The 15,713-nt window shown below is 41.5% G+C and overlaps 1 protein-coding gene across 2 annotated transcripts in view; it reads left to right on the top strand.

The window, feature by feature from the left end:
- atp11a (ATPase phospholipid transporting 11A) overlaps positions 1 to 15,713 on the top strand; it is a 132,485-nt gene that overhangs the window by 77,146 nt on the left and 39,626 nt on the right. For both annotated transcript variants that reach the window (XM_059646437.1, XM_059646438.1), the window contains 5 exons: positions 1,271 to 1,344; positions 1,810 to 1,913; positions 4,127 to 4,308; positions 9,713 to 9,964; positions 12,625 to 12,726. In XM_059646437.1, the coding sequence (XP_059502420.1) occupies positions 1,271 to 1,344; positions 1,810 to 1,913; positions 4,127 to 4,308; positions 9,713 to 9,964; positions 12,625 to 12,726 (714 nt within the window). The remainder of the gene's footprint in view (positions 1 to 1,270; positions 1,345 to 1,809; positions 1,914 to 4,126; positions 4,309 to 9,712; positions 9,965 to 12,624; positions 12,727 to 15,713) is intronic.

Below are 15,713 nucleotides of genomic sequence, written 5' to 3'. Positions count from 1 at the left end.
TAATGAGTCATTTGCTTAAAAGTCTGCTGAAAGTAATTGTTCTTAAAAGTAAAAATATAATTAAAAACAAGTCAGTGAAACACCAAATGGCCTTAAATCTAGTTATCTGTCAATGATAGATCTGTGATATGGATGAAGAAGTGTACAAATGTTTGATAGGCTTAGTTAACTGCTCTTTCAGTGTGCATCTCTGCAACCTAACAGGTTATCACCAAGACTTTTGGGAGGATCTAACCTTAGGTTTGACTACCATGCCCACCAAGTCGTCATGGTATGATCACAGTGGGTAGTGCTTATTACACAGTCCTATATTAACCATTTCCATCCTTCCAGATTGATATTGAACTCACTGAAACAATATTTAGAATAATCAAACATCTTTAAGGGATACATTTGGGTGGTAGAACCATAAACAAGCTTAGACAGACAGATGACACTTGCTAATTAACTGAGGCAATATAGCAATTACAAAAAAGTTTAGATGAAGTTAGTAATACTAATAAAGCACTTATTATGAAAATGTATGCTATGAAGACCAAAATTATGATAATTAGTAAAAAATCTGCAAAACCAAAGATCACAGTCTTATTTGAATGTAGAATAAGTAGGCATATTTTAGACTCAGAATTTTACAGAAGATCTAGATAAGGCACTGAAATTAACAGAAGAATTGAAGCCATGAGATGCTTTTAATAAAACAAATTCAATTCTAATAATGTAGAATAAGCATGTGTTCAAGAAAATATTTGCTCAACTAATATGTCTGGTCAGTGCGTCTTGATGCATGTAAAACATGTAGTAAGTACCTAACTACACATAGAAGTCTTTGAAATGTAGACATATGGGAGATGTTCAGAATATCCTCAAAAGAATGAAAAAGCCGTGTGAGTGTTTGAGGAGAAGTAAACCCAGGAGAGGCATGACAGACCTCATCAAGAGTTGTAAATTGATGTTTTTAGGCTATCTGATCAAGTGCAACAAAAGAAAAACGCACTGCTTTGAAGGCATGTATCAGTGGTCAGAGCAGTCAAGCAAGTCCAAGAGTTATTTTGGGCAAGTAACATCAAAAAAACAAATAGTTGAGCTATCAAATGAGGTCAGCTTATAGTAGAAGAGATGGATGTAGTTTTGTATCTAACCCACAGGAAGAGGGAAGGAACCTGAAAACAAAAGAGGCAACATTTCAGTGAACTAGAAATGTGGATATATTTTCTGTCAGTGTGTGAGAAGTACATTGCTGTTAAATTCACATCTCTTCATTCTTTTCCAGATATGAATTACTCCAGATATTGAATTTTGACTCAGTGAGACGCCGTATGAGTGTCATTGTTAGATCCATAACAGGTGAGTGTGACCTACTGGCTGGGAGTGGATCTGGTGTTTGTATATTCAATGTCCGTATGCATGTCTGAGATAAAGATGCTTATAATTAAACAAAATATAGCTGAGTGTTGTTGGAAGAGGTGCAGGTAATGCAGTTGGATCACAGTGTGAATGTGGGTAGTGTTGCATGTGATTTGTGAGTGTGAGTGTGGGATTGGATCAGGTTAGTGTGTAGGGTGGAATTGAACCCACTGTGAGTTAGAGTATGGAATTTCATCAGGCAAAGTTTAGGATATTTGGTTCAGAAAGGCAGAGTTCTAAGTTTGTGCTGTCCTACAGAAATAATGTGCTTTCTTCTGCCGATTTGCCTTCTAGTGCAGGATCAGTGCTTCTGAGGCAAACTTTATCATTCATGGGCTCTGTTTACATGTCATTCAGCTATCTTATAATATTTCATTAACATACACCTTTTCATCTCTTAAATAGGAGAAATAATCTTGTTCTGTAAAGGAGCTGATTTGTCCATTTTCCCCAGAGTGAAGGCAGGGAAGTTGGACCTGGTCAGACAAAGAGTTCAGCAAAATGCAGTGGTATGTTAAGGCAGTTTTGAATGTTGACTTCAGTCTTTTTTAACATGATTCCTAATGTCTCCAGATTTTCTCTGCCTTAAATCTTGAAACTATTCTATAGGTTTAAATGGTGTGTATTGAAGAAATGAATGATTGGTTAATGCAATTTTGTCTCCATGAGGCTGTCAGTTGATAGTTTTGTTTTGATGCAGTGGTAATCTACATATGGCCCAGACAGCTGTACTCTTAAAGGTTATTTTATGTGTTTGTTTGGACTCCAGGGATTCATTCCTAGGCCATCAGGTTCCAGCTTTTAGTCATTGATGCTGTGAAGGACACCAATATACATGCACAATGCTCAGTCTATCTCTAACTCAAAGTCTCCTCTGATAGTAAGTCTGCCACTAAAAACTAAACATGTGGCAATTTTTGGCTCAACTTTGTTCCCTGCCTGTTGCCCTTGTGCTTGCTCTCAGAATATTAATTGTACCTTTTATTGCATCTGCACATTGTAATATCTATTTCAAATGGGGCAACATGGTCCACAATTTCTTCATTTTGTTCTTTTCTGTACAAGGCCAGTTTTGATGCCTTATTGCTCAGTGAACAGCTGCTAGTGAGCTTCTACCTTGAACTGCTGCAGATTCAATTACTGCAGGGACATGAGCAGCGCTGTTAGGAAGGCAGCCGGAGGAATTTGACCTTATGACAGTAAAGGAAGACTTTAAATATTGTCTGAATCAGGAGAATGTGTGACACCTCTAACCCAAATTTTATAATGTTCAGAAAAAGTGTTTGTACCAATATTCAATCAATAACAAATAAACCTTGGATCATTTCATGAGCCCAAGAAATTTATGACCCTTCTGATATTATCCTCTGAATTTTTTTCAAAGAGTCATTTTTAAGCTTATAAAGTTTCCATTGTTAAATGGTCAAATTTCTACGAAGGCTTGTGTTTACTACAGCTTCCCACCTCATTGTGCTGAGCTCTTTTGGCTCAATTGTCTGAAGCTGGGAAGGGCTAGGAATTCTGGAATGTGTCCAAAGTAATATTGACTTTGCTTCATGTGCCAGTCATTTCTAATTCCTCCACACTCAAGAAAAGGTATTTCTGGTTAATGGAAGCTTGGAGTTCAAAAGTGGGCTGTTCTTGGAGCAATGCCTGCCCTGACAACATGGCCCTGAAATTGGATTTTATGTCTTACATCAACAATATATGCCAGCTGTAAGTCCGCTCCAATGCAGCCCAACCATGCTGGCCGATAATGCTGGCTGTAATGACCCTCAAGAGCGCTCCTATGTATTCCAAGAATTGGGGGCCTAAATTTGGCATCAGCCCCCTCATTGTTATATGCAGGCTCCTAAGTTGCCTTTTAGGTGGTCATTTCAGATGTCAAGCAAATGGTCCCACCAAATATTGGTGTCCATAGGCCACGTGAATTTGATCCCTGCAGATTCTGTGCTTCTATGGGTTATTTACAATACATCCACCCACAGACTGAATGGGATTTTAGCTTCTTGAAGCACAATTCACTTCAATAAAAGGCCCCAACTGCCTATTGAATTGAGCTTTTAAATTGTTGAGTTTAAATTATGACATTGGTACTTGCTATGCATGTGAACAGAACAGCTGGACTTCAAACGCACAGTCCCTACCACCTCTGCTAACTCCACAGATAGCTGCCTGCATCAGACAAATGGCCGTAGCCATTTCCTATTACCGTAATGGTTGCGTCTTTATATTGAGCTCCCCTAGTCCAACACTGATCTTGGCCTTGGACATTTCTTGGTCACAGCATATCATAGGCAAATGCCATTGACACTAGCATGATTTTTTTAATGAAAAGATTGGCTACGCAATCCTTGGGACTTTAAAGAATGTGAAAGGAAGTTCCCCCTTACTAGGTATACAACCTTAAGTCACTTGAAAATGACCTTGTTCTCATCACTGATTTTTGTTTTGCTTAAAGCTATCTGACTAAACTTTATTCTTGTGTTCAAAAAAGCCTACACATCCAAAATGTTGCAGATGTTTGAAGACATGGAAACTGATGTTACAATTGGAATCAACTGGTATTTTTGGTTGAGTATATTTTCAAGCTGTTGCTGAGTGTTGGAGTTGAGTGATTACAAAATGCTGGGATCCTGTACTTGTATAACACAGCAGCAGCTACTCATTCTGGCTTTCAGCTGAGTAGTCTGGTACTTAATATATTTTTTATCAATTTCAGGAGGGACTGCGAACTTTATGTGTGGCTTACAAAGTCCTTACCAGTGAAGAATATGATAATGTTCATACACGCCTTCAGAATGCTAAACTAGCCCTCCAGGAACGTGACAGGAAGCTTGCTGAAGTTTATGATCTGATTGAAAACGACCTTGATTTACTTGGAGCAACAGCTGTGGAAGACAGGTTAAGTATTTTGTTTTCAAAACTTGCCCCCATTGATTGAATTAATCTGGGTAATACTTATACACATCGGACCTAACTAAAAGTCGAGGGTGCTAATTTCGTTTCATATATCATAACCAGGCTTGGTATTTAAACATGCAAATTGAAGAAGCAAAAATGATAGATTTAGAAAAGACCAGCAGGTCAACTAAGCCTCCCCTCCATCACATTATCTGGAGGATCAAAACTAAGCAGTACTTTTCCCTACACTCAGTACATTGTATCTGTTGTTCATAAGAGCAGAAGTAGACTGCATGTTCAGTTAAGCCTGCTCCACTATTCACTATGATCTGGCTGATCTTCGGCCTCGATTTCAATATCCCAGCTGCTCCCCATATCCCTTCATTCCCTATAACACTAAAGAGCTGGCTATCCCAGCCTGAAATGTTTTGAAATATGGTCCATCCTTAAGTCTGATGAGCATAGAGAATTTTAAAGATTCCAGAAGAGCACAATGGATTGAATAGCCTTCTGTGCCAGAACGATTTCTATGATTCACCATTTTTTGAGTGAAGCAATTTCTCTGCTTCTCTGACCTTAATGTTTGGCTCCTTATCATTTGATTGCGTTTGAGCAGTGAACACAGTAAACAATTCCCCAGTGTCTTATATATAACACAGTGTGGAGCTGGAGGAACACAGCAGGCCGGGCAGCATCAGAGGAGCAGGTGAGCTGACGTTTCAGATCAGGACTCTTCTTCAGAAAATTTTCTGAAGAAGAGTCCTGATCTGAAACGTCAGCTCTCCTGCTCCTACTGTATTTCTCCAGCTCCACACTGTCTAATCTCTGACTGCAGAATTGGCAGTTCTTACTGTTCCCCAGTGTCTTTATTATAGTTTTTCAGAAACTTGTTTTTGTTTTTTTATTTAGATCACCCTTTGTTCTTCTATACCCAGGAAATATAGGGTCCAGTTTACTCAGCCTGTCATCATAGGAAAACCCCTTGATCCCAAGGACCAGTTTAATGGACATTTGTTGTAATGTGACATATCTGTGTGTAAATATGGAGACCAAATTGCACACAGTACTCTAGCTGTAGTCTCAACCCCCTGCAATGCTAGCAAGATTTACTTATTCCTGTACTCCAGTCACTGAGGCAATATAGGACAACATATTTGCTTTCTGAACTGTATCTTTTGTACCTGAATGCTGACTTTCTGCATATCCAAGACTTTCTTTACATCAGCATTAACAAGCTTCATACATTTTAATAAGTTTTCACATTTCCTATTCCTATAATCAACTAAATGCCTTCACACTTGGCCATGTTATTCTCCATCTGCCATCCTGTGCCCTCACGCTTAAATTGTCTTTAGCTCTTTGTTGCCTTTCTGTGTTATCTCTACAGATTGCCTTCCCACCTACCTTTTTTATCTTCAGTTTCTTTGTATCTTCAGTAAACGTCAATGTATCACTCTAGCTTTTCATTTAAGTCATTAATACAGATGATGAATGGCAGAGGCCTTACAAGTGATGCTTGCAGCCTGCACTAGTCACAACCCGATTACTTTAAAATGTCCTGTACTTCCCATAATAAGACACAGGGGGTTATTTTCAAAGTTCACTGCTCAAATTATTTATCCCTGTTAATATATTGCTTTCACTTCCATGAGTCCTTTTGTAGCTCCTCAATATTTTGTGTGACACCTTGTCAAATTCTTTTTGAAAATCCAGATACAATTATCCACCTTGGTGGTTACATTCACAAAATCTAATAGAAGTGGCAAACAGAAATTTCCTTTTATAAAATCATACTCTACTTTTCTCAGTAAAAATCAATTTACCATTTTCTAAACGAATAATATTAGGGTAACTGACCTCAAGTTCGCTGTTTCTGACACTCCCTCCCTCATTGAAAAGCGGTGTTATATTTGCCAATTTGCAAACTGATGATCACCATTGCCAAACATAAGGAAGTTCGGAAAATCAAAGCTCGTGCATGTACTATCTCCGTAGAAATCTTTGTTTCAGACCTGAACATGTGCTCTGTCAGGTCCCAGGGATTTTAGTCCCTCAACTTTCTCATTCAAAAATGGCAGCCATATATCAATATGCCACCATTGACTGTAGGCTTATATTCACTGGCCAATGTATATGTTTGGTTTCCAAAGGCTATAGGCTTGGCCTTATTTGCAGACTCGTAAATAGTGTTCAAGTCATTTGCCCACTGTGGCTTGACGCTAAAGTAGGGTACATAAAACAGTCCTATGAGATAATGACTAACCTAATCAGATCAGTGCTCACTGCAAATCACACTTACTCAGGTCTGAATGCAATGTTTTGTGATCACTTTCCCAGTGGATTTTTCACAGTGACATTAGTATTTAATCCTCCCTAGTTCCTCCATTCCTAATCTCCACATACTGATTACACTTAAATGATCTTCTGATGCCAGTTTCTTTCTCACTAGTATACTTATCACAACCTTTACTAATGGAGCTCCCTGTCCTCCTTTGTCATTCTCTTTTTCCAGCATATTTGACACTTGTATTAGATTTTGAGAATGTAACCACTATGCACTGTGGGGCGGCACAGTGGCTCGGTGGTTAGCACTGCTGCCTTACAGCGCCAGGAACCTGGGTTCACTTCCAACCTTGGGTGACTGTGTGGTGTTTTCACATTCTCCCTGTGTCTGTGTGGGTTTCCTCCGGGTGCTCTGGTTTCCTCTTACAGTCCAAAGATGTGCAGGGTAGGTAGATTGGCCATGCTAAATTGCCCATAGTGCCCAGGAATGTTTAGGTTAGGTTGGTTAGACTTGAGGAAATCAGGGGTAGGGGAACGGGTCTGGGTGGGATGCCCTTCAGAGGGGTGGTGTAGACTTGTTGGGCTGAATGGCCTGTTTCCACACGGTAGGGATTCTCTGTACCATGGAATATTAATTTCTGAAGTTGATGGTAATTCGATATAAATCATTTTTCCCTGTTCTTGCCTTTGATTCAGCCCATTGATGATTCTTCACGCATTCAAATAAGAAAAACCTTTCATTTTATTTCTTTTTCTTCTATTGCTTGCAAAGGCTTTATTCCCTGTACAACTTATGTTACACCCTCAATCCTACTCTGCTGGCATTTACACACATTATTTTAATGTTCTATTGCCTCAACTTTTCCTTTTAGATTTCTGAATCTACCTTCGATCAAATTCTCCCCTTCTCTTTTATTTTAATGTCCTTTCCACAGCCCTAGTTAAATAATTTGCCAGAATATAGATTTCTGCCTGGTTTAAATAAATACAACTCCGCTCAGAAGAACTATTTCCTTATTCCTTGTACCAGTGCTGTAGGAATTGTTCCAACACCACTCTCTGAGGCGCACATTTAATTTATAGAATCCCTACAGCGTGGAAACAGGCCCTTCGGCCCAACAAGACAACAGCCACCCTCAGAGCATCCCACCCAGACCCATCCCCCTGTAAGCCACTGAATCTACACATTCCTGAACACTACAGGCAATTCAGCATGGCCAATCCACAAAGCCTGCACATCTTTGGACAATGAGAGGAGACCAGAGCACTCGGAAGAAACCCACAGAAACGGGAAGAATGTGCAAACTCCACACAGACAATCACCCGAAGATGGAATTGAACCCTGGTCCCCGGTGCTGTGAGGTAGCAGTGCTAACCACTGAGCCACCGTGCCGCCCTAATTCACTAATCTGTTAATTTTATGCCATTTGGTGTGTATTTACTGATTGGTTAGTGTTGATGCCTTGTGTTTTCATTTGGAGCTTAACTTGTCACATTGTCTTGTCAGAACATCATTCTTGTATCCACCTCTGCTGTTGGTACCGTCCAGAGACTAATTGGATCCCCTACCCATTTCCACTCCAGCTCATTTTCCAAATGCAAGGATATGTCTTTAATCCTGACACTGGCCCAGCAAAACAACCGCTGGACCTAACTTTCACAGCTGATTTTATTTTCACCTATCATTACCGTAATCCTGTAGCTCCCCAACCCTTGAATGCCATCATGCATCATGGTGCCATAGTCAATCTGTTCATCCACCCTGCAGGTCTCGCCCATAAAGGTAACAAACTCTTTGAACCTCTTGGACTAATTCAGGGGCTGAGGCTCTTCTGTCACTGCATTCTGGATCTCCATATCTGCCTGACTCACTCTCCTGTGTCCCAGATTGTTCATCAGCTCTAAATTTCTATCTAACCTAAGGCATGTGACAGCCGCCTGGAACAAAGCATCCAGGTAACCTTTCTCTGATACTTTGCAGTGTCTGCAACTCCGTCTGCAGCTCAGCAACTCTGAATCAACATTGTTTGTTGACACAACAAGACACTTACTGTTTATGGGTTTGCTGTACATTCCACAGATTCCCACATGTTGCAGCCATAGTCATCACCATCTTAACACATTAGGCTAACTATATTCATTTAGTTAATCTATGAGTTATTAATTTATACAGCTAAAGTAATACAAAAGTTCACTCTCCTTGTTCGAAGACCATGGAAGAAGAATCGCCACTATTAGAGGCTAAAAAAAGCGTAGAGAAATTTCTCTGTCTGCTGAAGTCCCAGAAGTACCAAATTCCTGATTCTGGGCTCAGTTTACGTGGCACTTTTTAAAGATTTAGATTTAATTGTCACACATACTCAAGTACAGGAGTACAATGAAAGTGTGTAATGTCACACACGGTGCCATCTTAGGTACAAAGGTATCTCGGTACAAAATACTTGGGTACAAAGAAATAAAAGAATAAGTAGAAAAATAAAGAAATAAGGTAATCATTAACATTAGAGTCCTTTTTGATATCAACTAGAAAAATCAAGGAATAAAGTTAAAAGGTCAACTGTCTTTGATGAGTCCTCCATTCTCTTCAGGAGACCTCAGCTGCCTGTTCTCTAGGCTGATGCTGCAGATGCCAGGGGACCCCTTCACCACCCATTCTATCTGCATTGGGCCGTGATGCCATCAGTGCTGCTGCTGCTGAAGTTGCCACTTCCCTAGTCCCCTGCTGCTGCCTCTGGAATATGCTTGGGCAGGACTCATGTATTTGGATATAGTTTTCTATCTATACATCCCTTACTCTGTTTGATCCTGCCCTGACATGACATCCATCCCAGCAACAATGTCAACTCCTGAAAGAAGCAATTAAAATTGAAAAATGTTCAGAGTAATTAGTGGAAAAGAAAATATACTTTGTGAAATTCTCCTTCACTCCCTCAGGCAATCATAATTAGTTTGAGACTATGTATAATCCTTTGAGGCATTCAATGTTCTGCAAGAAGGGCCATCTTTCAATTTTTGGTTATTATTTGCTTCAATTCCAACAAAAAGAACTGTAGGCTGATGTAGAAACTATACTTGTGATTTTTCAAACGGTAATATATTGTGGATTGTGGTTGCTCTTCAGATTGCAAGACAAAGCTGCTGAGACTGTGGAAGCTTTACAGAAAGCTGGGATGAAGGTCTGGGTTCTTACAGGAGACAAGATGGAAACAGCTGCAGCCACGTGCTATGCCTGCAAACTTTTCAGAAGAAGTACACAGTTGTTTGAGCTGACGACTAAACGAATAGAAGAGCAGAGTTTACATGATGTGCTTTTTGATTTGAACAGGACAATTATCAGACAAAGTGGTAGTTTGCCAAGAGACACTTATTCAGGGTGGGCATCGCCGTTAATTCTTCAGTTCTTTACATTTCTGACTAAGTGTTAAATGTTGAATTTGCAGAAAAAAACAACTTGCAAGTTTGTGCTTCTCAATTCTGTATTAAATGGGGTTTATTTCAGTCATTATAAGTTAAGGTATGGAATGCCAGAGCAAAGAGGTAAGAAATTTGTACTAAATTTTAGTTAGGCCAAAATTAAAGACTTCTAAGTTGTACAATTTTGATTCTCAAAATCAAAAAACTTTTGAGAGTGTCATACTCACTAGAAATCTGAAGCTTTATGAGGAACAACTTGAGATTCTGGGACTATTTGCACAGAAACAGAGAAGGGTAAGAGCAGATTGAACAGCATTGATAACATGGTCAAGTGAAGATCATTTCTGCTGGTTGGAGAGTCATTGCAAAACAGATTATTGATTTCCCACTTGAATCACTACCCTGAATTTGTATGACGAGTTGCTTGTGACATCAAAAGCCTTGTGAAAATCTGTTCACATTCTTCTGCCCTCTGCTTGCCTTTGCAATCCATCAGTTCCAATCTATATATTAAGTGTAAAACACATTTTGTAACTCTGGCTGGATGTCCTTGATTGATACGTGTATATCTCCATGTTCATTAATTTTTATCTTGACTATACATTGCTAAAAGTTTACTGACAATTGACTTTAGACTAACTAGTCTTTTGTTACCCAGTGTATTTTACTAACTCTGTCATCCAGACTGTAACATTGGCTAATGCCCAATCTCAGAGTACAATTGCATATTTAATATGAATGGAATAATTGTGGCCCTGGAGTTGCAGAAATTTTCTTTGATTCTTGTAACCTGGAAAGCATCTTGGGTTGTCCTTATAATAAAATGTGAGGCTGGATGAACACAGCAGGCCAAGCAGCATCTCAGGAGCACAAAAGCTGACGTTTCGGGCCTAGACCCTTCATCAGAGAGGGGGATGGGGGGAGGGAACTGGAATAAATAGGGAGAGAGGGGGAGGCGGACCGAAGATGGAGAGTAAAGAAGATAGGTGGAGAGAGTGTACATCAGTTACAAGCTGGTTGCCTGAGATGGAGACTGAGAGGTCCAGGAAGGTGAGGTATGTGCTGGAGATGGCCCAGGTGAACTGAAGGTTGGGGTGGAAGGTGTTGGTGAAGTGGATGAACTGTTCGAGCTCCTCTGGGGAGCAAGAGGCGGCGCCGATACAGTCATCAATGTACCGGAGGAAGAGGTGGGGTTTGGGGCCTGTGTAGGTGCGGAAGAGGGACTGTTCCACGTAACCTACAAAGAGGCAGGCATAGCTGGGGCCCATGCGGGTGCCCATGGCCACCCCCTTAGTCTGTAGGAAGTGGGAGGAGTCAAAAGAGAAGTTGTTGAGTGTGAGGACGAGTTCAGCTAGGCGGATGAGAGTGTCGGTGGAGGGGGACTGGTCGGGCCTGCGGGACAGGAAGAAGCGGAGGGCCTTGAGGCCATCTCCATGCGGAATGCAGGTGTACAGGGACTGGACGTCCATGGTGAATATGAGGTGTTGGGGACCAGGGAATTGGAAGTCCTGGAGGAGGTGGAGGGCGTGGGTGGTGTCACGGACGTAGGTGGGGAGTTCCTGGACCAAAGGGGAGAAAATGGAGTCCAGATAGGTGGAGATGAGTTCGGTGGGGCAGGAGCAGGCTGAGACGATGGGTCGACCAGGGCAGGCAGGTTTGTGGATTTTGGGAAGGAATCCACAAACCTGCCTGCCCTGGTCGACCCATCGTCTCAGCCTGCTCCTGCCCCACCGAACTCATCTCCACCTATCTGGACTCCATTTTCTCCCCTTTGGTCCAGGAACTCCCCACCTACGTCCGTGACACCACCCACGCCCTCCACCTCCTCCAGGACTTCCAATTCCCTGGCCCCCAACACCTCATATTCACCATGGACGTCCAGTCCCTGTACACCTGCATTCCGCATGGAGATGGCCTCAAGGCCCTCCGCTTCTTCCTGTCCCGCAGGCCCGACCAGTCCCCCTCCACCGACACTCTCATCCGCCTAGCTGAACTCGTCCTCACACTCAACAACTTCTCTTTTGACTCCTCCCACTTCCTACAGACTAAGGGGGTGGCCATGGGCACCCGCATGGGCCCCAGCTATGCCTGCCTCTTTGTAGGTTACGTGGAACAGTCCCTCTTCCGCACCTACACAGGCCCCAAACCCCACCTCTTCCTCCGGTACATTGATGACTGTATCGGCGCCGCCTCTTGCTCCCCAGAGGAGCTCGAACAGTTCATCCACTTCACCAACACCTTCCACCCCAACCTTCAGTTCACCTGGGCCATCTCCAGCACATCCCTCACCTTCCTGGACCTCTCAGTCTCCATCTCAGGCAACCAGCTTGTAACTGATGTACACTCTCTCCACCTATCTTCTTTACTCTCCATCTTCGGTCCGCCTCCCCCTCTATCCCTATTTATTCCAGTTCCCTCCCCCCATCCCCCTCTCTGATGAAGGGTCTAGGCCCGAAACGTCAGCTTTTGTGCTCCTGAGATGCTGCTTGGCCTGCTGTGTTCATCCAGCCTCACATTTTATTATCTTGGAATCTCCAGCATCTGCAGTTCCCATTATCTTGGGTTGTCCTTACTTTTCTTATTGTTAAACTAATTCTTTTTCCATTAATTGTCTTGTAGAGAATATGGAACATTTGTTAAAGTGCATCGACATTCTCATTTCACGGATCACTTCTATGCGACTATTGACGGATTATCTCCACGAACAGCTTCAGAAACCCGGTTGGATTTGCTATGTAGAGCTTACTTGGCTGTAACAGTGACAGCTCATTTTGTAACAACTGCAGTTTCTTAGTCCTCTAGCCATATACCTTTTATACAGTCCCTTCCCAGCACATCTCAGCCTTTTAAATTTTTGATTCTGCATTGTAACCTTCCGGTATTTTCTGTCCCCTAATTTCGCATCTATTTTTGTGGAAACATTTTTGAATGATTTCCTCAAGTCAGCTATTAAAAGCTTTTAAAAAATATAAAAGCTTGGCTGAGAAGTGGATTTCAAGACGGTATTAAAAATGGAGTGCTGAAGGTTTAAAGAAGCATTTCCTAATGGGATTGTTTTGAGTGAATCTTAGCTGATTAAACTACATCATTATCTGGTCAGAGGGTGCATCAGTTCTGGTCCTTAGTAATTTGTATCTACTCTGTTTGGTATTAGATGAGTACAGTGTTCTCAAGAAGAGAATGACTTGAATGCATTGCACAAAGAATGCTTGTTTTTTATTTAATAACTTCTCCTCAGAGACTGAAAAGATAATCTGTGAGGCAGAAGATGTGGGGATGATTTTAATGATGACTGTCTTCATAAAAGAGCAAGCCAATGCAGATATTGCAGCTGGGGAATGTATAAGATTGGAATGACAGTGAAGACAGGAATGTTAAGAGATTTTCAAAATGGTAAAACAAATTAAAAAATGACTTGTATATTATTTTCCAAGTAATATTGGGCTTTTGAAGTATAAAAGGTGGGTCAGGCAAGTATGTCTCATTCCACAGTTAAACTGGTTTTGTTTTCTGGGCTGACAACTTTGAAAGTAGAAGAGTCACCAGGCTTCTTGAAATGTTTCCCAAAAAGAAAAGAAAAATGACCATAACTTGAATTTTTTTGAGGTTGTTCCAAGAATTAAAGAAGAAAGGCTGCAAGGCCCAACTTTTCGATTCATTTTAAATATGTACATTGTACTCTGGATTTCATTGCATTAATCAGTTGATCAAAAATTATTTCTGGCAACTATATTCTAAACCTATCCTTTATCATGTGTACCACCAGGTGAATCATTCTCAATGTAATATATTCTCCTTGAAGTGATGTGTCCAAGGTTTTCTCAACACTTCAACCATATGCAAGACAAAAAGTACAATGTATTATGATGAAACCTGGCATGCTTTGGACATTGAATTGCTTTTCTATCCCCTTCATGCTGTAGTCTCCATTTATTGATCTGTGTCCTACTCACCAATTCAAGAATGTCTTTTATATCCAAAGTCTTATCCCGTCTCCAAACTATATACTTATGATTATGGCTGTGTTGGTCCAATCTCTCAGTTGTAGTCCAGTTCAATATATTTTGTTCCTTTGCAAATTGTTTCGAATTGAAACATTTTTGAGGTTGAATCTCAGAAAAATGGTGTGAATGGCAAGGCTGACATCTATTTTTGGCCATTGTTTTCCTAAGAAGGTGGCAGTAGGTCTTATAAAACACTGAAAATGGTCTTAGCAGGATGCAAAATTAGGAAAGAAAGCAAATGGGGAGGACACGTGTCTACAAGGGGTCATGCTTATTTTAAGTAAAACTAGTTGTCTACTTTAGCAGAAATATTAGAAAAACAATATCCTTTACATGAAGAGAGACTGCAGAGGGATATGGGCATTGTTGTACGTGCATAAGTTAATATGCAGGTGCAGCAAGTAATTAAAAAGACATATGGAATGTTGACCCTTATTGCAATGGAGATTAATTATAAATATATGGAAATCTTGCTACAAAAGTACAGGGATTTGGTAATATCAAGTCTAACATATTGTGTACAGTTTTAGAGATAATGGGAACTGCAGATGCTGGAGATTCCAAGATAATAAAATGTGAGGCTGGATGAACACAGCAGGCCAAGCAGCATCTCAGGAGCACAAAAGCTGACGTTTCGGGCCTAGACCCTTCATCAGAGAGGGGGATGGGGGGAGGGAACTGGAATAAATAGGGAGAGAGGGGGAGGCGGACCGAAGATGGAGAGTAAAGAAGATAGGTGGAGAGCAGTTTCAAGGCCGAAGAGATTACAAGAGAGTTGCAATGGGAGAGAGATTCCCTGAGGTTGGTCCGGAGGGAGGAGGGTAACTTCTTCAGGTTAGGCATCCCTGGAAGAGGCTTCGCAGTGAGGTTAAAATAGTATCAGAGATAATGGGAACTGCAGATGCTGGAGATTCCAAGATAATAAAATGTGAGGCTGGATGAACACAGCAGGCCAAGCAGCATCTCAGGAGCACAAAAGCTGACGTTTCGGGCCTAGACCCTTCATCAGAGAGGGGGATGGGGGGAGGGAACTGGAATAAATAGGGAGAGAGGGGGAGGCGGACCGAAGATGGAGAGTAAAGAAGATAGGTGGAGAGCAGTTTCAAGGCCGAAGAGATTACAAGAGAGTTGCAATGGGAGAGAGATTCCCTGAGGTTGGTCCGGAGGGAGGAGGGTAACTTCTTCAGGTTAGGCATCCCTGGAAGAGGCTTCGCAGTGAGGTTAAAATAGTATCAGAGATAATGGGAACTGCAGATGCTGGAGATTCCAAGATAATAAAATGTGAGGCTGGATGAACACAGCAGGCCAAGCAGCATCTCAGGAGCACAAAAGCTGACGTTTCGGGCCTAGACCCTTCATCAGAGAGGGGGATGGGGGGAGGGAACTGGAATAAATAGGGAGAGAGGGGGAGGCGGACCGAAGATGGAGTAAACTTGCATTGGATGCAGTTAACAGAATGTTCACTAGGCTGATGCCTGGGATGAGCAGGTTGCTTTATGAGGAAAAGTTGAACACGTTGGACCTATACTTGCTGGAGTTAACATGAGAGGGTGATCTTATTGAAATGTATAAGATTTTGAGGGGGTTTGACAGGGCAGATGAAGAGCAGACGTTTCGTATTGTAGTGAATCTGGGACAAGGGTGGACAGTTTCAAATAAAGTCTTCCATTTTAGACAAGATGAATAGTTTCTTCTGTCTGAGGA

The sequence above is a fragment of the Stegostoma tigrinum genome, chromosome 6 (assembly GCF_030684315.1).
Source record: "Stegostoma tigrinum isolate sSteTig4 chromosome 6, sSteTig4.hap1, whole genome shotgun sequence".
NCBI classification, from domain to species: Eukaryota; Metazoa; Chordata; class Chondrichthyes; order Orectolobiformes; family Stegostomatidae; genus Stegostoma; species Stegostoma tigrinum.
Note: the sequence above shows the minus strand (reverse complement) of the source record. Positions and strands in the feature narration are given on the sequence as shown.